Source organism: Hippopotamus amphibius, chromosome 4, assembly GCF_030028045.1.
Source record: "Hippopotamus amphibius kiboko isolate mHipAmp2 chromosome 4, mHipAmp2.hap2, whole genome shotgun sequence".
In the NCBI taxonomy this organism is placed as follows: domain Eukaryota; kingdom Metazoa; phylum Chordata; class Mammalia; order Artiodactyla; family Hippopotamidae; genus Hippopotamus; species Hippopotamus amphibius.
Genome location: NC_080189.1, coordinates 123,283,902 through 123,308,808, shown reverse-complemented (window position 1 = coordinate 123,308,808; position 24,907 = coordinate 123,283,902). Strand labels below are relative to the sequence as shown.

Below are 24,907 nucleotides of genomic sequence, written 5' to 3'. Positions count from 1 at the left end.
AGCTGAGAGCAGCTTCCCAGGACGGGGCGAAGGGAAAACACCAGGAGCCAAGGACAGGAGCTGGGCCCTGAGAGAGCTGGAGAGTGAGGTGCCAGTCACCTGGGGAGGGCAGTGTGGGGATGGGGGAGGGGAGAGGGGAAGTTGGATCTTTCGCCTGTGAATGTGGAGGTGACCTTGAGGTGCCTGTGTGAGGCTGGTCAGCATGTGGTTGGCCATCCCAGAACTGGGGTCAGGATTGGGGTCAAGAGCAGAGGCCCAGATCTGGGAGTGATGGGCACAGAGGTTCTTGCACTGTCTCCACCCCGAATTTGCTGACTCAAGCCAGGTAAGCTCTTTTATTCCTGTCTAACTGTCTGCCATCTCTTGGGTCTGCCCTGCCCGCTCTTTCACAGTTTCTCCTCACACGTGTTGGCCTTTCAGCTTAGCTACTGTGACCCTCGCGATGGATATTGCGGACAGAAACTCTGCCGGGGCTGGAAACGAAAGGGCGCCCCTCAGCTCGGACAAGTCTCTTGATAGACTTTTGGGGAAACTCCCTCCCGGCCCATCAGCATCCTCAGATTTTTTCATGTGCTTTTTGTGCCGATTCTTAAGTGTTGAACCAGTGAGTGTCCCACCACAAACTGCACCCACCTGACAACTCAGGCTTGCCCTTTTGCCTGTGTTTTCCCTTGCCGAACCCACGCTGGGTCGTCTCGTGATTTTCAGCCAAGCGTTGACAGTCATGCCTGCCAGGGAGCTCCCGTCCAGGTAAGATGCTGCCCGTTTGCTTATCAGGAGCCTGGGACACACGCCTCTGGTATTTGAATCCCAGTCAAGTACCAACCTGAGCATTTTAAAGGCGATCTCATGGCGCTCGGGGCCGTTCCTGCAACTCTTCTTCTTTCTCTGCTGGTCATTACCATTCGTTTCTGTGTCCTTTTTCTGGTAAGTTGTTTCATTATTAATAAGTGTTCAACTGCACTGTTTTGCCCCCCTCTGCTATGAAAGCCATTCCTCGCCTGAGAATCACAGCTCAGACTTTCTTTGAAATTCCCCACGAGCGTAACACAGGGCTTTAAACACAGTGGGCTTTTAATAAATCCTTGATGATGATGTTCACGTTAGCATGTTGGTCTTTCCCTCCCCGCTGAGGTCAGAGGACCATCTGCTCGCTCAGACCCATCAGATGCAAACCCAGAAAGCAGCCTGGTCCAGGAGCTGGCTCCCGGCTCCTGGGTGGTGTGATTCAAGGTGTGTGATTGTAACCCTGTGCTGTCAGCAGGGCAGTGTCAGGTCCATGAAACAGGTAGCCCGAGTCAGGAGAAAGAACAGTTTCCTGCGAGTTGGGAAGCTGGTTTGCGTCTTGGACCTTCAGCGATGGATGCTGTGACTTAATCCAGTCACTTAGCCCTGGTGGGTCTCAATTTTCTCATCTGTGAAATGAGGGAGAGGGACGCTGTGCTCTCTGAGGCCCTCCCCGCTGTCACATCTCTGAATCTAAGTCACCACCAGCAGGTGACTGTCACTCAAGTTCCTGTACATGATATTGCCATGTCTCCTTTGTAAGATGCCGACTTTTGCATGTTTGAGCAGAATTGATTGTACATGGCCTTTCTGTTGACTAAACGGAAAAACTTTCATACATGGTTTTTAGCAGAAATGCAAACTCATATCAAAATGGGGGGGAAAAAAAAAACCCCAGACGTCCATAAGACTATATGAGTAGTTCAAGAGAATTAAATGTTCAAAATGCTTGGGTATTTAAAAAAGGGATAGGGGACTGTAATGATGGATAAATCATGACATTTTTATGAGAAGTATGGAAGGATTGGTGGTAAAGATGAGCTACTTAAATTGACATTTCCTCCACCCCCCGGAGGTCCCAGTAATCCCAGACCTCCCACTGTGGAAGTAAACATCTTCAATGCAGGCTTTTCAAGGCTTGGGGAGGAAGGCTAGCACCATTAATCCCTTTCTTTAGGGAAAGGAGAATAAATTTCCAGTTATAAATGTAAGAAGGCCATTCAAGAGGAGTTTTATCTCTCATCATCTTCCTTTATTTCTCACTGAGGGCTGACACGGCTCTAGAGCTTCAAACACAGCTCTTGAGCTTTGAGATGTGGTATTGAAATGCTACTGATCAGGGTTCTTGGACTCCTTAATCGATGGAAATTGATAAGAGGCCAGAGGAGAAATTCAGGCAAGGCTTTATTGGGACTTGGAGGAGGGAGCGAAAACAAGTAACGGGTGGAGCGAAAACAAGTAACGGGTGGAGCGAAAACAAGTAACAGGTGCCCTTGCTCAATGAGGTGAGAGTGGGGGCAGGATGGAGGGATGGCTTGGGTGGTCTGCCCACTCCTTGGTGGTGCTGTGTGCAGGGTGCACGCGCAGTGCCCTGCTTTTGTTCCCGAAGCCTCAGAAGTGGCAGTTGGGTTTTTGGTCTTTTTGTATCTTGTTGTTCATAATTTGCCCCAACTGCATGCAGTTGTTTTTAATCCTTTATAGTTTCTTTGTATCTGTTGCTCAAGGAAATGATTGTCCAGGTGCAGGCACTGCAGCAAAGGGTCCCAGGGTCCCAGCCTGTCTCGCTAAGATGGGCAATGTATTTGGCTATGGAAAACAGGAGCGGTGGAAGATGAGTTTACTTATCTAGTGGCAAGATTGTCAGGCAAAATGGACTAAATTATCCTATTCTCAGGTGCCCTTCCTCTAACAGCTTTGCCCTAGAACTTTAGTGTTTGTCGGTTGCTTCTACCCCCGGCTCCCCAGCAAGCCTGGCGGCATCCTGAGCAGCAGCACGGCTGCCGTCCCGCAGCCACCGCGCTGGGCTGCATGGAGAACACCCACTACGTCACCGCACTTGTGCACACACAGCCCCAGGTCTACAGCTGGGCCCCTTGCAGTGTGCTCAGGGCACTTGGAGGAAGAACATGTGGACCCGTCACAAACGCCTGTGTACTGGGTGGTTGCTTTATATGAAATGTCCAGAACAGGCAGATCTCTAAAACAGAAAGTAGATGAGTGGTTTCCTCATTGCCGGGCGGCAGGGGGGCGGTGGGGAATGGGAGTGACTACTAATGGGTACCATTACTTTTTGGAGATGATGAAAATGTTCTAAAATTCATTGTGGTGATGGTTCTTTAACTTTGTAACCATACTCAAAACCATTGATTTGTGTGCTTTAACTATGTGGATTGTCTCAGTAAAGCCATTAAGGAAGAAGCATGTTTGGAGTTTAAGATTAGTTTATGTTCAATACTAGACCTTTTTCCCCCTCCACCATTGATTTTGGCTGCCTTTTTCTTGATGTAGGGGCTTATAGTGTTCCCATTTAGAATAAGCGCATTTAAGGAATTACAGTTTATGATACACAACTATCAGATGTGTAGAAGAAAAGGGTAGCCAGTGAACAAAAGCATGTTTGTTGCAGTTTGTGTACATTTATATCAGATCACCCCAAAACTAAAAGCAAATCATTGTCCATTTCCTAAGTCTCTGCAAACTGAAAGCAGTAGCACATGAAAGAATCCTAATTAGTAGAGCAAGAAGGAAACCTAGAGACAATTAAGTCTGCCTGTCTTTCTTTGCAGATAATCAGAGTAAGGAGTGGGGGAGGGGTGTTGCGAGGGCGGGGAGTCTGACTGCTTCTCTTTCTACGGGTGCTGCTGAGACTCAAAAACCTGAAAAGGAAAGAAAGGTAGTAAAGCAGTGGCTGCTGTGGGCAGATGCTATGTCCGATTTCTATTACGTCTGTATTTTCAGTGTTGAATTAAGCCTTTGAAGGCTCTGCATTGAACGGGATAGTGGATTTTGTAGTAGCCCAGCATGTTACGCGAATGACTTTCCAGACCAGCATCCCAGGACTGCTTTTCCAAACCTCCTTCTCTCCCGTCAAGCCCTCACATAGCCCATCCCTGCTCACCCTCTTTGCCCTTGCTGCCACCTCAGGGTCACCCGAGGCCCAGACAATAGGCTCCCTGACGTTCCCTCCCCTGTACCTTCAAGTTCGTTGGCATCTTCAGCCAGCCTGCTTTCCTCCCCTCTTCCTCCTCCAGAAGGGATCACCCCCACTCTTGGGGCTGCCTCCCGCATGCTTTAGAGGATTGGTCCACTCCTCTGCCAACCCTCCAGCCCTTTGGCTGGAGAGGATGCTGGGAGCTGAGCAGGGGACACGGGTTGAAGGGAGACCTTGTGCAGTACAAATTTTCGACTTGAAACTTCTTTGTGTAAAATGTTTTAAATTCTCTTTTTCAAACGATAGGTGATTTTTATTGAGGGCTTTAGAAAGTAAGCCGTAAAATGGAGAGTATGGGAGTGGTGAGAACGTGGTTCTTGATTTTTGCTGGGTACAAACCAGAGGCTTGGCCAGGGTGGAATCAAGAGCCAACTGGAAGAAGTCAATCTATAAGTCCTTCTTCATTTTTGACTTACCACCTTACAGAGTAATTTGTTAATACTGAGCTGCACCTCTAAATGTCTTCCAGGTTGAAATTAGCTATTTATAGTAATAGCTATCATTAGCGAGTGTTGCTATTCCAGGCACTATCATTAAAAGTTTGTCTCATCTAATGTAACCCCCAGGCAAACTTTTGGTGATGACGATTCTTATAATTATTATCCTTCTACAAGTACAGAAACTGAGGCACAGAGAGCTTAAATAACTTGCCCAAAGTCACACTGTCTTGACTTTAAAGCCCCCGTGTGTGATGCCATGTTATACTGTCTTCTGGCTGTTCAAACAGACTGGTGTAGGCAGTGCTATTTGGAACTTGAAAGGTCGTCAGACCTCTGCTTGTGACAATATAAACCTGAGAAAATATGAATAAACTAAATGAGAGTGTGAATAAGCTAAATGTAACACAGACGGTTTTGATAGAAGCTTCTGATCAGTGTGTACGTCATAGGTTTAGGATGTTTGCTCTTCTGATGGTTTCTAGACTTGGGTAGGTCTATTAGGACATTTCAAAAAACTAGTGGAAGGTTTCACTTCTACTTGTGTCATGTTGCCCTTGTGCTGTGTTGTGACTTTGACCCCAAATATCTACTTTGTTTTGTACTTTTACACTTTTGAACAGTAAGGTTCAGCATCCCACATTTTGAATTTTTTAAATGTCACCTTATTACAAGAATATAGAACTCTCTAAGCTTTCTCCATGACAAGGAATTTGTTTTCTAATGAGAGCAGCCCTCTCCAAACACTAGGTGGATTTCACTGGGTAATTTTCTGATAAAAAATTACGGGACAGGTAAGTAGGGTAAAGGTTCTCGAGAATGAATATTTAATTTGGAAATGGGAATTACCTTGATGAAGGCTAAAGCAACCCTATACTTGGTGCTTTTTAGGCTTTTGGTTGAATCAGATCTTTATCTCAGACTTGGCTTTTTAAATTAGGTGGTTAAGATGACAGAGGATTTTTTTTAATGGTGCTTTCAGCTAGACCTTCTTTCTTCCATGTAAATCTTGTCCAGACTTGCAAACTTTGTCTTAACTTCTTTTTTTCTGTTTTTCATTTGCTTGTTCGTTTTCACTTTAGTATTGTAGAGAGTAACGCAGAGCACGCCCAGTGTAAAATACTATTCCATTCAGCTTTGGTGTTCTTGGTATTGTGGTTTAAGCAGGGAAAGAGGATGGGACAGTCTGAAAGATAAAGCCAGTGACCAAGAGAGAATTCAAACCTCCAGCAATTCTCAGAACATGTGAATTAATTAAAACAGACGTGATGAACTGTGCCACATGGTCAGAAATGTGAAGAATTCCTAGGACTGATGTCGTCACCACCGACTACAGGACTGTAGGAAACACTAAGCACCTGCCCCATCTTTGTGCGGCAGAGACTGTCTGACTCTAACCTCAGGGCTCAGCCGCACGTGCTTTTCCTTGTCCTAAAGCCTTGCTTCCAGACACATCTGTCTCAGCTCTTGCCTAGAGAAAAGGCAGCGCTGTTTCCTATTCCTCTTGGATAAATTTGAGTAATGATCAGTCCTAGAATGAGTCAAGAGAGGTTTGTACACGTGCTAATAAAAGCGTAAATTAAGGACTCTGGGCTGCATTAGCATTGAGGCTGTTATTGATGATGTTTTTACATGTTTTACTTGGCAAAACTGAAAAACAGACAAGTTTGGCTTTGTGCCAGCTGGCTCCTGCTTTATATTGTGATTAGAAGGTGTTTTGTCACCACGGAAAAATCTATAGCAACAATCCCATCGTAATACCCACCAGACTCGTGCCCAGGCAGGGGGTGGAGCCCCCTGCAAGGCCTTCCACGGACACCATCCCACTCAGGTCTCAAAGCAAGTGGTTTCTGCTCTCTGGGCCTCTGTCTTCTGATCTGTAAATTGGGTGGTTTGGGATAATCTCCAAGGTTGCCTCCAACTGTCATGGCTCTTTGATTGTGAGGTTTGTTTACACATAAGGGGACTCTGGGGCTTCTGGAGGTCACTCCCTGGCTCTGTTTCTCTCAGGCCTCTCTCCTCCTGTCCTCCCAGACTTTCCCAGGCATCCTGCATGAGGCTGTGGTTCACTCGTCCTTTGTGACGTGACAAGGGACACTGAGGAATTTCAACATTCAGTTTCTAGATAGCAGGCTGTTTCGACGATGTCCCATGTACATCTGAGACCTCCTTCCCTTCGCTTGCGCTCTCGTTCTTGCTGAAGTTGTCCGAGCACATCTCGAACTTCTGCTGCTCTAAGAGCTACTGCCATCTCTCTTTAATCCTGGACCCGGTGTCCTAAGCCATCATCGTACCTATGCTGAGATGGTGGTCGGACTCTCTTCTGAGTGGACTTCTGTTGGAAAACATCGAGTCACCTTCTGCGGCCTGTGCTGCCCAGCCACATGCTGTGTCTCCAAGGAAATACATTTTTAGAGTCACAGGAGGTCTGAGGGAGAGACCTGGTTCCGCCTGCCCCCTCCCCGGGGCTTATCCTCCATCACTGTATAGTCCCGGGAACTGAGGCTCAAAGAGGCTGAGTGACATATCCAGGGGTCGATGAGTGGAGAGAATGTTCTAGGTCCCAGCTCAGTACCCTGCCTTACTCAGTACTGCCCTCACCAACACACACACACTTCTACCTTATGTCAGAGGTTACAGAAAGTCAGTGATTATGGTATTAATTAATGGCAAAAGTTAAGCCTTGTCTTTGTAAATTGCCCCTTTTGGTTACCTCAGAGGAGCTTTTAGGGGGAGCCTTAGACATGTCACTTGGCTCCACTGTACCCCAATTTCATTATCTTCAAGTGCACCTGGCTCTTTCTATCACATAGAAATGCTGTGGAAAGAAATAAGAATATGGATTTTTCTGGGCCTTAGAGTCATTCCAAACATCAAACATTTTGTGTAAAATTGCATTCACTCTTCTGATTGTCTGCTTGCCCAAGGCTCTCAATAAATCTGATTCATATATTTTAATTTTTTAAAATTTATTTATTGGCTTCATTGGGTCTTCATTGCCGCACATAGGCTTTCTCTAGTTGCGGAGAGCAAAGGCTACTTTTTGTTGTGGTGCGTGGGCTTCTCATTGCAGTGGCTTCTCTTGTTGCTGAGCACAGGCTCAGTAGTTGTGGCTCACGGGCTCTAGAGCGCAGGCTCAGTAGTTGTGGTGCATGGGCTTAGTTGCTCCACGGCATGTGGGATCTTCCCAAGCCAGGGCTCGAATCCATGTCCCCTGCGTTGGCAGGCAGATTCTTAACCACTGTGCCACCAGGGAAGTCCTGATTCATATATTTTTATATTCATAATGGTTATAAAAGGTACATCCCAAATTTTGACAGTGTGCCTGTTCCTGATTTCACTGATTATTGGAAAACTAAGAGCCTTAAAAAAAATTCTTCCACACATTGGAAGTAGATATTGTGGGTTGGAACTACTTATGTGATTACTGAAAAACTGAGTTAAGGCAGAATCAAGATTAGAATTTTAAACTTTTATATCCCAGGCCATTATGGGAGGGCCAGTATCCTTATGCAAAGTCTGTAATAAATAATTATCAATGTCTTTGAAACTGAAGGGAAAGGCAAAGAATTTGGAAGGAGGTAGTATCTGTGCTAAGGAGTTAGTACGTTTTTGACTCTGCCTTTCTACCCCTGTAGTTGCTTTGAACATAGTGTTATTAAACATTTCATGAATGAATTAATACAGTGAGTGCAATCAATTATCATTCTTCACTGTAAAGTTTCACATTTTAACCAAAGCTGAGTTGGACAGATTATCATGAGACAGGCATTCAGGCAAGTACGCTTGTAATTGTAAACACTTAATACACTAGACTCTCCACACTGTGCACCAGACAAATCCCATCGTAGCCGCAGTTCAGTAGAGACTCTTCGTTCTCACGTGTGGGTCTGCAGACCTGCCGTATCAGCCTCATCTGCTTCTTCAAACGCCCCACCCCACACCTGCCAGGTCAGAAGCTGCGTTGTCACGTGATCCCCAGGTGCCTCAGTTGCTCATTAAAGTTTGAGAAGCACTGACTCTGCAGCTTTCAATGCTACTCTATCCCACTGGTCCGTGAGAGAACCGTTATACTTTTATATCCAGTACGCCTAAGAAAACAGTCTATCAAACTGATGCTGCTGTAGTTCTGAATATAATTATTCTTTACTCTTCCCCCCCCCCCAAAAAAAGTTATTTTACATGTATTGTCAGTTTTACAGTTTATAGTTTATAACCTGGTGTGCCTGTCTTTCATTAAGTTGATTGTTCCTGCTTTGATGTTTATGCCTGAAGGTAATTTGTAATCTTACAATTCCTAGTGTTCTTGTTTAATTTGGAATAACCTTTTACAAATTAATGTTTGGGAGGAAAAAGTCAGACTGTTAGCCAAGAGCAATGATTGCTTTTTTTGGCCAGTGTTTAAAACCCCCAAAGAGGGCATTCACTTTAATATTCTTCCCTTTTATTCTTAGTAGGAAGTGGTATAAAGGAGGATTTTTATTTTTGAGGGAAAAAACAATATAAGTAAGAATCAGACTCATGTTCATATAGCCATTTTCATCCCGAAAATCCCTTTCCTCCTTCGCAGTCTGTCTGGTGATTCTCAGCTGTCTTCATTGGTTGAACGATCTAAAGTCATTGCGAGTTACATTGATTTCCACCCCCCCCCCCCCCCAAGTGTTCTCAGAAGCTAAGGAAAGCAAATTCAGCTCACTGGCAGCAGTGGCGCTGTGCGTGGCAGATGTGCCCAGCTGCATTCAGATCAGGACGCAAAGACAGCAGCCATGGTGCCAGGGCCGGTCTGGGGACGAGAAGCGCTCACTTCCCTCAGCCCAAGGAGGCCCTCCACGAGCTGCTGTAGCACGGCAGTGCCATTCGACCTCACACAGCTTAGTCCTGGTAGAGTCCATCTGGAAAAGAAGGAAAGGTTAAGGAGGCTTGACTATTCTGGAAAGACATGAACTCTCATTTACAGGGGTGATGCACTGATACCACTTGCCTCTCTAAAGACGTCTGCGTCCCCCTAACTAGACAGACTTCGGCCTGCTAGGGTTTTGAATGCTCACTTTGGGAGCGGAAGGTGAAGGGAGACTGTCCTTCCCTTTGAATCCCTCATACGCCGTCCAGTGGGGCTGGGCAGGGAATGGAACTCCGTTCTCAAGGGCACAGTTAGCAGAGGTGAAGACCAGACTTCCTCAGATGCTTGGGGTTTGCTGATCCACTAGTCGGGTGACCCGTGTAAGACGGTTGGGGGAAAGGGGTACAGACTTCCTGGGGGCTCTACGAAAACAGATTCAAACAGGGGAGTCATCTGTGAGAGCAGGGGAGACTTAGTTGAAGTGTCAGTGAATCTAGAATGACATATTAGATCCTGGAGTGAAATGATGCCAGAAGAGCTCCCACTCAGAGCCCTGCCTCATCCCTTCCAGGAGATGAGTCATCCTCCAAAATGGCTGAAGTGGGGTGGAGGCTAGACCAGGTCAGAATCTTCCAGAGAACATCTGCCCAGGACAGGCCCTTTCAGGGCAGCCACGAGCCACAGATTTTAGTAATTAAGCTGTTTACTACTTGAGGAGTTGACTAGTTGAGAACCTGGGTTCAGAGCCAGCCACACTGCAGATGGAATTCTGGCTCTTCCCCTTACTAGCTGTGTGACCTTCGCCCAATTGTTACACCTCTCTGACCCTCATCTCCTCATCTGTAAAATGATGGTGATGTCAATAGCAACCATTTCATGGGAATGTTATCAGAATTGGGAGAGGTACTCTGTGTATAACGCTTGGCAGAATACCCGTCGTATAAAGAAACACTCAGTGAAAGTAAAATGTCCTTTTGTGGCTGGAACCTAATTTTATTGAGAAGGAAATCTCAGCTCTTGTCCAACTCAGAAGAACAAGGTGAACAAAGTAACTTTGATTAGAATCTCTGTTTTCATTTCATTTGAACGAGTTCTTGCCATTTGAGTTACAATGAATAGAAAATGTTGTCCCCCTAGTTACCAACTTCTTCCAAACACAGATGTTTTTGAAAACTTGTGATGACAACAGATGACCTGGAAATTAGTCTTTAACCAGTTCTCTTCCCTCTTCATCCCATGGGAAGAATTCCCTGACCAGGAGCGCGCCCCTTCCCAATGACTCCCAGGCCCGCAGCGGAGCCCGGTTCCACACGTCCTATGACAAGAGGTACATCATCAAGACCATCACGAGCGAAGATGTGGCTGAAATGCACAACATCCTGAAGAAATACCACCAGGTATGTTTCTTTATCTTTATTTGAAACTCTGAGAAGGTTGACATTCATGATGAATTATCATCAAGGCCAAAGATTTAAATATATAGTTAGGACATGACAAGAACACATTTGACACAAAAATTCCCTCTAGTTGTGTTTTTAAAAATTACTGTGGCCAGATTACCAACAGTTAACATTTAGGAATGATAGATCATTAGTTATATACATAACAATTTCAATCTACATACAATACTTGCAGTGATTACCATTCTGATTTTAAAATCACTCAGTTTAAGGTTTGGCAACATTTTGGAAGTTATGTTGCACATGCGGGAAGTGAGGTGTTGACCTCTGAGTATGTATCCATTTACACCTACAAATCCTCTCCTGCTTTCAGAGGTCTCTTCCTGTCCTGGCCCCAGAAAGGCCCACCCCCAGCTCACAATCTACTGCTGAGAAAAAAATCTCTGATTTTAGAAAGTGATGTTTGTCTACTCGCTACCTCCTTTCCACCTCAGCATTACCCCATCATAATCACCTAGGGATAAAATGAAACCACCCTTGGGAACAGCCATCTCTTTCCATAGATTTCAGCACATGGGTCTGGTAGAGAACACATGGTCCCAGCCCCCAGCTGGAGCTGTGTAAAGTCTTGCTGTGAAGTAGTAACGGCATGAAGTCCAATGTCAGACAATCCTGGGTTCTAATCCCAGCCCTGTCACGTACTCCTAACCACGTGACTTCTGGACTTTGAAGCCTGTTTCTTGGTGTATACAACAGAGATAGAAACAGCAGCGGACTCCGGAGTCCTGAAGATTGTAGGTCAGGGACTCAGCACAGTGTCTGCTGGTCGCCGCGCTCTCCGTACGCGGTGATGGTTGTAGTGGTCGACACATCCTGCAGCCGTGACCAGTAACAACTGTGTCACCTGGGGAAAGTGTGGTCTTATGGCATGACTATGACCATTGACAGCAGTAGCGCAGCAGGCACCTTGAGAACTGGTGTTTAAACTGCACACTGAAAAAACACACAAACATACACACATACCGTTGCTGTTCACCAGAGGCTTCTCAAGTGTTTACCCGATCACGTCAAGTACCAGCTTCTCAAAGTGACTCCTTTGAAAGCGCCGCTGAGTTGGATGTGTGGGCTCTGCGGTGTCTGTAAAAATCAGCTTCCTTCCTTTACCGTCACTCTTTCTGCTCTAACATCAGGAATTATTTCTTGCCGGTTGTTTTATCTTCTCAGATGTGATCAACTGCATTTCATTTGCAGTGAGGTCTATGAAAATCTTGAAGCTGCCTTCTGCTTCTGGAAATTTGGGGCTGCCCCAATTTGTTTTTTAAAAAACACTAGCCAGCCTCTAAATCCAATTAACATCTAAGCAATCTTTTATAACATCGATTCCTTTTGAAATCTGTCCTACAGCACTTATGCTGTTATCGATTATGAAGGAAAGTTTAAAGTGCTGGGTTAGTACCTGTGAGGGTGAAAACGCTCAGGCATTGGCTTCTGAATGAATGGAATTCTAGGATGCAGCTTTTAACCATTCACCCCCACCTCTGGAACGTAATGTGCTGATGTCTTCTTTTTCTACTTTCTTTAAATTGTCTTAGAACTTTCAAAGCAATGTGATACCTCAATGACTGATGAAAACATGTTCTGATAAATGACTAGGATTCTGTTCTAATACAGTGTGACATGCAATTCAGATATCAACTTCCTGATGACATCTTTGAGTTCAGAATTTTTTTGACTTTACAGAAATCACAATTTGAAACATTTCCTCTGGGGTAGTTACTGTAACCAACTTGCAGATTTGACATCTCATCAATATTACATAAAATACATTGGGGACCAAAATAAGTCTATTAACATGCTCCAGGGTCTGTCACAGTACTAAATATTTCCTTTATTTCACTACTACAAAATGATTATTTTCTTGGTATGTTTTTTATCCAGAAAAAGTTCATTTCTTCAACGTCTATGCTTTTTTTCTTATTAAAGTATTTTAAATATAATTAAAGGGTTTTAGTGTTAGCCTTAAAACACAGTGTTGTAGGTCAGTTATTCTTCAAAAACAAACAAACTCATAGAAAAAGGGATCAGATTTGTGCTAACCAGCGGTGGGGGAATTGGGTGAAGGCAATCAAACGGCACAAGCTTCGAGTTATAAGATAAATAAGTACTAGGGATGCAGTATACAACATTTAACACTGCTGTAGGTTATATATGGAAGTTGTTGAGAGTAAATCCTCAGAGTTCTCATCACGAGGAAAATATCGTTTTCCTATTTCTTTAATTTTGTATCTATATGAGACGATGGATGTTCACTAAACTTACTGTGATAATCAGCTCACGTATGTGGGAGTCAAATTATTATGCTGTGCACCTTAAACTGGTACAGTGCTGTGTGTCGATTATATCTCACTAAAACTGGAAGAAAACCATTTTTAAATAGAGGTAAAAGGTCTTAGTGATTGAGAGTCACCATGGTTAATACAATCTATTTAAAAGACACTAGGGAGACCTAGGTCATAGCTTGTCACGAACTGGTTACTTAAGCAACTTCAAACCTCAGTTTCCCCATCTGCATTTCATTCATTCATTTCACATGTATTTACTCTTTTTCTTACTGAAGTGTAGTTGACGTAGAGTATTATATTAGTTTCAGGTGTGCAGCCTATTGCTGTTATATTTTTATAGATTATGCACCACACAAGTTATTATAGTAGCATTGACTATACTCCCTGTGCTGTGTATTTGCTCTTTTTTTAAAAATTAATTAATTTATTGGCTGCATTGAATCTTCATTGCTGCTAGTGGGCTTTCTCTTGTGGCAAGCGGGGACTACTCTTCTTGCAGTGTGTGGGCTTCTCATTGCGGTGGCTTCTCTTGTTGCAGAGCACAGATTCTAGGCATGCCAGGCTTCAGTAGTCGTGGCACATGGGCTCAGTAGTTGTGGTGCATGGGCTTAGCTGCTCCACAGCATGTGGGATCTTCCCGGCCCAGGGATCGAACCCATGTCCTCTGTGCTGGCAGGCAGATTCTTAACCACTGTGCCACCATGGAGTCCCACATGTGTTTACTCTTGACCTAATTCCAGAAAGGATGTAAGGTAGCCTAGACTTTAGGATTTATGTCTAGTCAAAATTTTTCTGTCTCCTGCTTCGGTGGGGACTGTCAGTTCTATTTCTTCTTGCTTTTTTTTTGCTTTTACCTTCGAGTGTGCCTTTGCTTCTGAACCACCCGATCTGGTTTGTTCAAATCCCACACTGATAGATGGACAGGCTCTCAGAGAGGGCAGCTCCTGCGGAGCAAATTGGTTGGGCTTTCTGACAGCTTTGGTTACTCTGTGGCACTTGACTTCTCTTTTTTCTTTTCTTTCATTGTTTTTTCTTTCTTTCTTTGTTTTGTTTTAGTAAAATATATCCAGAGGTATTTTACAGGCAGCTATATATTCTGGAAGGTTAAAATTACCCTAAGGCCAGCCTCTGGAGAAGCAGAACATTTCTAGATATCGAAATAAATTCCTCCTGGGATTAATTTTCTGATGAGCTGACCTCACCAGCCGTGCCGTGTGGCAGGTGGTTCAGAGCATGGACTCTGGAACTGGCTGCTTTGCCCCTGACCTGCTGCCTGACCTTGGGCAAGTTACCTAACCTCTCTGCACCTGCTTCTCTGTCTATACATGTTGGATAATAGTACCTCCTTCATCCGGTGTTGTGCTCATTAGAGGAATTGATATTTACAACCTGCTCAGAACAGTGCCTGGTATATAAGTGCTATGTAAATGATTGAATAAGATCATTAACTACTTCTCTTGCACATACTCAGTTGCCACATCTCAGTGTGGAAATCATTAACTCTTTCAATCCACTAGGGGGCCTGGTTTCTGGTAGAAGGTAGTACAGATGCAGAAAAATCTGAAGATTCAAACTGTAAGGAGTTAGATTTCTAAGCTCCAACATCTTGCCTTAGTCTTTATTTGCTGCTCAAATCCTACCCTAATTTCCACTGTTCTCTAAGAAAGCACAACATCATCTAACAGAACAATGGAAAATTTATATTAAGCAGAGCAAGCTTTTATTTCTCTTTTCCTTTGTTTTTCTCTTTTTTATAGTTGGGAAAATAACTTAGTGTTTTGATGTAAACATCCCTTTCTTCAAATTTCTGTTAGGTTAGGACAAACTCAGATCTTATAAATGACGACTATCAACTGATTAGCTAAGCAATGCTGAAGAGTGTTCAAAAAGGAAAAAATAGTCAAGAACCTTCTTGGATGTCTTATTTCTCCTAAACTGATTTTTTTTAATTGACTTGAATTCATCGAGAGTTTTGGAGTCATATAGCTTCAGCTGTAATTAAAATTGAGTCAATGTCCGTAAAATTTTAGAAATTTTAGGGGAGGGAACAAGTTCCAATGTAGATGATCAAGAAATAAGTGCCTTATGAAAATAGCATGAAGAATATCTTAAGTTTTTGAAATGTAGGATTTAAACTTATTTGTTTTTTTATTTCAAAGTGACTGAATTGACAAATTGACAAAATTGATAAAGTAACCAAAAAATCCTTTCTTATCCTTTGTTATTTCGGAGACAGTAACTTGAGGCGAATCTAGAAGTTATGCCTGAAAATCTGAAATCACTGTTGAAAAAGCTAGCTGATACCTCAAGTTTCAGTAAAGGATTTGGGGGTGAATGCTTGACTTTTTGGACCCTCCTTGGAGTATATCTTTTTATCCTCCCATGAGACAGTGGTATTGGCCACAAACAGAAACTGAGAAAACAGGCCCCATAAAAGCCAAAAATTAAAATTAAAAAATTGAGGGCGTGGTGCCAAAAGATAAAAAGTTACATACTCCATCAGTGCTTCCCAAACTGCTACTTATAGACGGAACTCCTGCATGTCTTGTACAAATTTACATTCCTACTCAGTGGACCTGGGGTGGACCTGAGATGCTGCATTTCTCATGTTCTCCCGAGGGGGGGCTGATGAAGACCCTGTAAGTGGCAGCGCAGGACCTGCTTTCCAGAGCAGGAGAAACATTTCGAGTCTGCCCTTCGTTTTTTTTGATCTCTGTGGAGGAGAGGCCAGTCGAAATGTGAAAAGCACATTAAAGTTTTAAGCCCAATAAGCACCTGGAACTATGCGATTCAGGGCAACTCCCCGCAGAGCCTCTGTGCCTTCAGAAGCTGCACACTTTCCTCACTTCTAAGAAAAGTCAGGAAGGCGCTGCCACCTCCAGGGCCCTGTGGCTTGGGGAGCGCCGCTTCCAGCTCCACTCTGCAGACCCTTGACAGCTGGGACGTCACCCTCTGTTCCCAGCATCCCAGCCGTCGTTCCTCAGGTTTCCAGCTGTGCAGCCCACACATCGGCACGCGTTTCCTGCAGCACATTGGCTCCAGTTTATGGAATTCCTGTTGTTCTTTTCTCTTCATACATTGCCTGTCTCCTCGCCCCTCTCCAACATCTGTGGATTTAACAGTCTCATTCTAGCCTCCACGGCGCTTCACTTTCCTTTCCCCTTTTCCGTCTCCAAACGTCTCTGCTCAATTAGGGGTAAATTCCTCAGCTGTATCTTCCACTCCTGATTCTCTCTTCATCTGTTCTAATCTGTTGTCTCCCCTGTCCAATGAGCTTTTATTTCAAAGATCATATTTTTCCTTCTAGAAGTTCCATTTTAAAAAATCCACCCGTGCACTTCTGATCATTTTTTATTACATGCTCATTTCTGAAATTGCATCCTTTTATTTTTTCAAATGCTTTATGCAGTAGCTCTTCAAGTTCTATGTCTGGTAGTCCTGACCTCTGCCATTCCTGAGGGTCCTGAATTTGTTGCCTGTTGTGTCTGCTGCTCAGGAGTGACTGGCCTGAGCAGAAGGCCCCACAGAATGTGGGTCAGGATAGTGATTACGGATGGAAGCCAGTGCAGGGAGAGGAAAGGAATAGGACTGGACAGGCTGCCAGGCAGCGGTCCCCCAAGCCACAGCCAACCCGGTGGGGGCCTTTGGAGTCCTCTACCCAGAAGCTGCCAGACCCAGAAGGAGCTGCCAACCAAAGGCCGCTGACCGCGCTCCACAGCTGGGCAGCAAGGCCTCCCAGAGCACGTAACGCCATGACTCTTGGCGGCAGGCCGTCTGCATTTCAGTTGTAGTCACTGAGTAAACACCATCTGTACTTATGGTAAGGTGACTGTTTTTGGTGGTTTTTTTTGGCTGCCCCGCACGGCTTATGGGATCTTAGTTCGCTGACCAGGGATTGAACCTGGGCCCTTGGCAGTGAAAGTTCGGAGTCCTAATCACTGGACCACCAGGGAATTCCCTGATAAGGTGTTTTTCACAAAGTTGTTTCATCTTTAATGATGTTGTTATGTATGGGTCTTTATAATAGCAAAACAAACAGAGTTAGGAGCACCAGTGTTTGCATTCAGATATATTCTGCAATGTCTCAGTACTGAGAACATTTGTAAATGCTGCCAAGGAATGTTTTTCCTTTTAAGCCTGATTTTTATTAAGTTTAAGAAAATCAGTAAAATTTTGTACTTATTAGCTTAAATGGAGTCATCCTTACATTCTTTTATGACTTCAAAACTATTTGAAACCAAAATAAATTATAGTAACTCACACAGACCATTATCCCAAAATATCAGTTTAAGAAATGTTTGGATTATTTATTTGGTCCTTCTAAAACAAACTGATCCTTAATTTCAGGCTGGCTTCTTTTTCTTCTGTCTTTTCTTTCTTTCCTCCCTCCCTTCCTTTCTTTCTCCCCCACCTCATGTAAAGAACGTTGTTGGAGTGATCTATAAGCATAGGCAGAGGCACAATAAGGATTACAGATAATTGAACCTTTCGAAAACATTAACTGAAGCAAGACTTTACATTGAAGTACTAATTTGATGCTGTATTAAATTGTCACTTCAAGCCTCTAAAAAAAATGAGTGAAACATGGTAATAACAGCAATTTCCAAGAGCCGGAGCCCAGGTTCACACTATCATGTGGAGATATAAATATTTATCCGTTCCAGTACATCACTTAGAATCCTCTCTGCTGAAACCTTCAGTCAGCGGTGAATCTTAATGGCATTTCATTTTGCATGAGAAGAAGCCACAAATCGGGACTCCTAATACTTGTTATTCTCTTTGAGGACCAAGAGCAAAAGAAATCGAGATCTTGTGGCTGTTGCATTTTATGTTTTTAAAATTCCAATTTCACCACAGCCATTTGTCGTTACATTACAGTTCTGACAAGCTGTTATAGAAGAAAAAGTTTTAAGGGAGACTAATCAAGAGATAAAACTTGCCTTTATTGGTGACACCATGGAGTCATACACAAGAAGACTTTTTTAAAAGAAGACAGAAAAAAGTAAAAACTGTAATGGGTTACAAACGTTGCCAGCAAATGCCAGTGTCTGAGAAGCACTCTTGGAAAAAAATAGAAGCCACTGCATGATAAATGACAGTTCGAGGTGACACGAGGCATCCAGCTATGAAAATGCAAAAGCGAAAAATACTTAATAAAAACAATATTTTAAAAATGCAGACGTAGGTAATGCGGTGAGTTTAACACCGAGAATATGGGCACTTGTCCCAAGAATACTTGTGATGGTTTTAGCTCCATACGGTAAGTGTGAGAAGAACTGATGCTCATCACGGTCACTTTTTAAAAATCTGGAACTCACTATTCCATGCCTTATTCAGATGGAAGCTCAGTGTCTTCGCTGAATTGCAAGCATCTGAAAGCTGCCAGTTCAGGTGCCAGGCAAGACCTTCCCTGTTTGATGTGAGAGAAGGTGACCTAGGGAGCGAGGGGTGGAAACAGATAGGAAGGCTTTGGGACACAGATAGGAAGGCCTCTGGGAAAGGACTGTATCTGAGGAGCCACTGAAAGGAACGCTCTGCAGGCTTGTATATACGCGGCTAGGACTCTCATAACGGAGTCATCCTCTGTCTGGTGTGCACTCTTAATTCCTGGTCCACACGCAGATGACTAGCATTTCCAAGCGTTTGGTCCATTTGTGGCCTCTTATCTCCCTTGGGACCTCAGAGTGGCAGAGGACACAAGTCCCCAGACTCATCTGACCTCTAGGAAGGAGTCTACTGGGCGGCACTAGGGCATTGCATCTGTTGAGTCTGTAAATTGAGATTTTAACACGACAGACAGGGAACACCTGTGTCATGTCTTTTGCCAGTGAGGAAGGATTGCCTTGTGGCCACATCAGGGCAGTGGCTGAAAGTGAAAGGAATACCTACACCTTTTTATATTATTATTAGTATTAGTATTATTTTTGACTGCACCACTCAGCTTGTGGGATCTTAGTTCCCTGACCAGGGATTGAACCTGAGCCTTGGCAGTGGACGCACCAAGTCCTAACCACTGGACTGCCAGGGAATTCCCCTACACCTTTTTAAAGAATGACCCTTGGGATTAAGTTGCTATTTTTCCATTCTTATAATTAAAAGAATTGGAAATTAAGCATGTAAAAAGGAGGAGGCAAAGATTCATCCTTAGATTGTCTTGCAATCGAATCAACAATGTTAAAAAGAAATTTACAGATGCTGAGGATGTTTTTAACTATTAAAAACAGGGTGCTTGTGCCAAAAAACCGATCGTGAAACTGTAGCACCATCAATACACCCTTTTAAAATAAGTTTTGAAGCATTTATTTACAGGTTGTTTTGTTAATTTTTCAGTGATTAAACTTTTGAAGGGAAAGTGCTCAGAGTTCTGATCCTAAAAGCAATGAGTGAGAAATATAATTTTTTAGTGTTTCTTTTCTATTTACAGAAATATTACCTCCCTTTTTAAACAAATATACACACATAAACACACACATGCAACATTATTTTTTTGGGCTGCAGTGGGTCTTCGTTGCTGTGTGTGGGCTTTCTCTAGTTGCAGCAGGCGGGGCTACTCTTTGTTGTGGTGCATGGGCTTCTCAGTGTGGTGGCTTTTGTTGTGGAGGACGGGCTCTAGGTGCGCAGGCTTCAGTAGTTGTGGCACATGGGCTCAGTAGTTGTGGCGCATGGGCTCAGTTGCTCTGTGGCATGTGGGATCTTCCCAGGCCAGAGATCAAACCTGTGTCCCTTGCGTTAGCAGGCGGATTCTTAACCACTGTGCTAGCAGGGAAGCCCTGCATTATTTGTTTTTGGAAAGTCTGTTCTATGGAGATTCCTTGGAAACTGGGAGTTCCCATCCTGCATTTAAATAGAATCCATTTCTCAGGAGTATTTGAGGAGCATGTCAGGTGGAAGCCTGCCTCCCTCGCCCTTTCCTTCCCACCTTCCTTTTCCACCCTCACCCCAGGGTCCTGATTTCATCCGGCTCCTGGTTAGGTCATCGGCAGTCCCCCCAGTGCCATTTCCCTGATCTTCACACCCTTCACAAAATCCCTGTGTACTAAGTACTGATGTCACACCTCATCTCCAAATGCAGAGACACAGAGAGGTTGAATAATTCCCCAAGGTCACACAGCTAGTGAATGTGGAGCTGGTCCCCTGAGAATATTACCATTCGGGCCTCTTTGTGTCGACTCCCACACGCAGTGACCCCTCATGCTACAGTATGGTGGTCCCCCAGCCCTGGTGCTCATAGACCTAGTGAGACATTCCTCCATTGAAATGACACAGTGTCTTCTTTTCCCAGTGCCCCCACCCAGAAATTCAGTTCATGGGGAGAATTTACTCTTCTGCAAAGTTTTGACGCATACATGCTTTCTAAAGCTTTGGTACCAACTGCTGCTTGTCAATACTGGGATCTAACATGATAGGCTTTCTGTGGTGGTGATTTTGTACATATTTATAAACTCAGGACTTCTAAGTTTATTAAATCTATATTTTTCCAAGGTGTTTGTCAGAAAGCCTCATACGTGAGCCTTGCCTTTGAGAATAAGTGCATGTAGAAACTTGCTGATGAACTGGATCAAATTTCATCAATTTTTAACATGTAGTAATTAATCGTAAAGATAGAGGAGTTGTAGAGTGTAACCTGTACATGTGTTTTTCCTTGGGGGGTGTGGCGGGGGTGGGGGGGAGCTTGTCAGTGATTTCCTGTGTGGTGTCAGGTTTCTTTAACACATTCATCACAGTGGACAGTGGTCAGGATCTACTCTGCTCCGGGCGCTCTGTGGCTCTGTACCGAGATTCTGATCTAAGAGATAACTTCTGCCAGCAGGACTTTTCAGAGATAGGCCATGATGAGAATAATCTGAGCAGAAGGCCGCAGAGGCAGCGGGGCTGAACAGCCAAACTGAAACCTGTGTGCCCTGCAGGGCAGGGGGCATGTCCCATGGGCCCCCAGATCACCTCTGCAGAGGCTCCCTCCCAGTAGACCTCAGAGCACGTCTGTGAGTCAGTCTGGAGCACAAAGCAGATAGGCTGATATTGATTTCTTCAAGTTTTGAATGAAAAGAATAACTATGATCGCTGTCCTCTGCGGTAGCAGAAAGCACAGTACAGAACACAGGCACTGTGTGAGGTATTTTGACAACTATTATCTGTGATCCTCGCAGTAACCTTCTTGGTAGGAATTATGGTGCGTATCTTCCAGAAAATGAAAGTAAACTGCTGGAGTGGTTTAGTAACTTGCCCAAGATCCCACAGCTGGTAAATGGAGGCACGAGGATGCACCCGCACATCTTTCTGGCTCGGAAACCTAAATCCTTTCTACCAAGCTTACGCGGCCTCCATGTGGTTAAGGCCCATCCAACCATCTCTCTTCTGAGGCACCAGGCAACCACTCTTTTTATTTCTTTACATCAGATGTGAGAAACCTTCTCTTCAGCCAAGAACTCTTTACCACCTGTTTTGTGTTAGTGAAAGTCAAGTTAATTTACTGTTTCTTGAAAGGCGAGAAATAGAAAAGGTTCCTCTGATCGGACTTCAAATTAAGAACAGGCTGGGGGTGAAACTCAGAAATTTCCGTCAAATTGAAATATGTAGCTCAGTTATGGTCAGTAAGATTTTTTAAAAGGGCAGGAGCATCTTTAAAATCTTCCAAGAAATCTGGATGGCAAATATCAAACTCCTCTACTGATGCTGTTCATCTTTTTCTTTAATGGTAAAAACTAAAGGCTTTTTTAAAAAACAAATCTTAAGATGGTTTAATATTATCAGAGTGATTATTACAGTGTTTACCACTAAAAAGTCTGAAAGGGCATTCTGATTATTTTTTGAAAAAGGAAGAAAGCAGTTATCCTAAATTTCACCATTACCATGGTGACCATTCTGCAGGCATCTCTCTGTAAATAGGGACAATAGGTAGAATTTTTACATTTTGGAATCATGTTATTCATGCTGTTCAGTTATCCTAGAGATATCACACACATGTCATAGGCATAAAAGAGCTTTTTTGAAATCTTCTTTCCCCCTCATTTTAAAGAAAGGAAAACCTAACTTTCCTTTGGAAAGTGCAGTGGAACCCAGTTTGTAAGGATGGGCTTTAGAGAAGTGTCTCCACCTTGTGGTCTTTTAGAGTATCGTCATTAAAGACTGATCAACTCATGTTGTGTTTTTGCAACTCTGCTTGGAAATGGTGTCAGTGCTGGGGCTTGTCCAGTGGATTTGATGAATCCAGCGTGGGGCCAGGGAGTGTCCATCTGTCTGTAGAGCAGGAGCAAGCCCTTCTTCACACTGCTGCTCTGGCGGGCAGTTTAATTCTTCATTGACACAAATGTTTTACTCAACGTCACTTGTAAATGTACAAAGTGTTTTTAATGTATCCAAAAAGTAATATTTTTTCATAAATTTTTTTTATCTTTATTGAAGTACAGTTGATTTGTAATGTTGTATTACTTTCTTCTGTATAGCAAAGTGACTCAGTTATATATATATATATTTCTTTTCATATTCTCTTCCACTGTTTTGTTGCAGAATATTGAATATAGTTCCCTGTGCTATTCAGTATGACCTTGTTTATCTATCCTATATATAATAGTTTGCCTCTGCTAAAACCAAATTCCCATTCCTACCTTCCCTCCCCCTTGGCAACAAGTTTGTTCTCTATAGCTGTGAGTCTGTTTTTGTTTCATAGATATGTTGATTTGTATTGTATTTTAAATTCCACATATGTGATATCATATGGCATTTGTCTTTCTCTTTGACTTACTTCTCTTAGTATGATAATCTCTAGGTCCATCCATGTTCTACAAATGGCATTTCATTCTTTTTGATGGCTGAGTAGTATTCCATTGTGTATATATCCCACATCTTCTTTATCTATTCATCTATTGATGGATATTTAGGTTGTTTCCATGTCTTGGCTATTGTAACTAGTGCTGCTGTGAACACAGGGATATGTGTATCTTTTCAAATATAATTTTGTCTCGGTATATGCCCAGGAGTGAGATTGCTGGATCATGTGGCAACTAACTCTATTTTTAGTTTTTTGAGGAACCTCCATACTGTTTTCCATAGTGGCTGCACCAACTTCCATTCCTACCAACAGTGCAGGAGGGTTCCCTTTTCTCCACACCCTCTCCAGCATTTGTTATTTGTAGACTTTTTAATGATGGCTATTCTGATTGTTGTGGGGTGATACCTCATTGTAGCTTTGATTTGCATTTCTCTAATAATTAGTGACGTTGAGCATTTTTTCATGTGCCTGTTGGCCATTTGTATTTCTTCTTTGGAGAAATGTCTACGTAGGTCTTCTGCCCATTTTTCAATTGCGTTGTTTTTTGTTGTTGAGTTGTATGAGCTGTTTGTATATTTTGGAAATTAAGCCCTTGTTGGTCACTTCATTTGCAAATATTTCCTCCATTCCATAGGTTGTCTTTTTGTTTTGTTTATGGTTTCCTTTGCTGTGCATAAGCTTAGAAGTTTGATTAGGTCCCATTTGTTTGTTTTTATTTTATTTTTTTGCCTTGGGAGACTGTCTAGGGGGCAATTTAAACATTAGAGTCTCAATAAGAAACAGGAAAACCAGGGCTGGAGCCCAACTCTCCCAGCTTCTAACTCTGAGCTTTTTCCAGAATTTCCTTTTTAATCTCAACTTCAACACTATTAAAGGAGTTGATCTTAGTGGCCAAGTGACGCTGCCTCAACCTCATAAAATCAACATCACGGTTTCAAGGGAGGAAGATGGCAGCCCCAGATAGAGTGTGATTTCACTTTAACAGAATTACAGAAAGGGCCAGTCACGTGTCCTCTCACTCTATGCCATTATATCCAAGTTTTGACTTTACAAATTAGTTTGGGATGTTACAGAAAAAATCTCTGGAGATAGAGTTGAATTGTCTTTCTGTGTCTGCATGGTGGACCCAGACCAGGACTTCAGCAGTACGGACATGGTCATTTTCTGTAAACAGGACATTAATGGTTGTGTAAACCATTATCACTCTGTGTAAACACCACAGCAGAAGAGTTATATCTTACATCTGAATGAACACCTTTGACTGGATCATTTCCCCCCTTTTTTCTTTCTCTCCTACACAGTATATAGTGGAATGTCATGGGATCACCCTTCTTCCCCAATTCCTGGGCATGTACCGGCTTAATGTTGATGGAGTTGAAATATATGTGATTGTTACAAGAAATGTGTTCAGCCACCGTTTATCTGTATATAGGAAATACGACTTAAAGGTAAGATTGATCTTTATTAATTTTTATTCATTAAGCTTGCTCATCCACATTGTATGTAACTGATCACTTAGAAAGCGCCCAGAGCTCAAAGCTTCCAGGCCACCAGCAGCACACTCCTTTGTGTCCCTATGAGAGACAGCATGTCTACTTTATTCAACAAGTATGTACTGAACACCAGCTATGTGCCAGGCGCTGCTTTAGGTGCTGGGAATAGTGTGATGAACAAAACAGACCAAATGTGCTCTCAGCGAGCTGACACTCTGGCAGGTAAAGCGAGATGATAAGTAAAAGGAGTAAATAAATCATACAGTGTGCTAGGAAGTGATCAGTGCCACGGACAGAAGTAAAGACAAGGAGGATGGAGAAGGGTGGCAGTTTTGAATAGCGTGTGAGGGAGGGTTTCGCTTCAGTGCAGACCTGAAGGAGGTAAGGGACAGGCTGAGGAGCAGAGCTGGAGACAGGCTGTTTCAAAGACCTCAAGTGAGAGGAGGACCAGGGGCAATTCTGATTGTAGAGTGAGGGGATCTGACTTCTGGGATCACTGAGCTGGACAGTGTCCAGGTCAGGAGCTGGCAGACTGTGACCTGCCTGCATGGCAAGTCTAACATGGCCATTTCGTAGTTTTATTGGAATTCTGCCATGCTTGTGGTTTCTGCATCATGTGTGGCTACACT

General features: G+C 43.4%; 1 protein-coding gene across 2 annotated transcripts in view; it reads left to right on the top strand.

Annotated features, from left to right (window-relative positions):
• Positions 1–24,907, top strand: part of PIP4K2A (phosphatidylinositol-5-phosphate 4-kinase type 2 alpha) — a 176,568-nt gene that overhangs the window by 112,387 nt on the left and 39,274 nt on the right. For both annotated transcript variants that reach the window (XM_057731214.1, XM_057731215.1), the window contains exons 4-5: positions 10,519–10,671; positions 24,087–24,233. In XM_057731214.1, coding sequence (XP_057587197.1) covers positions 10,519–10,671; positions 24,087–24,233 — 300 coding nt within the window. The remainder of the gene's footprint in view (positions 1–10,518; positions 10,672–24,086; positions 24,234–24,907) is intronic.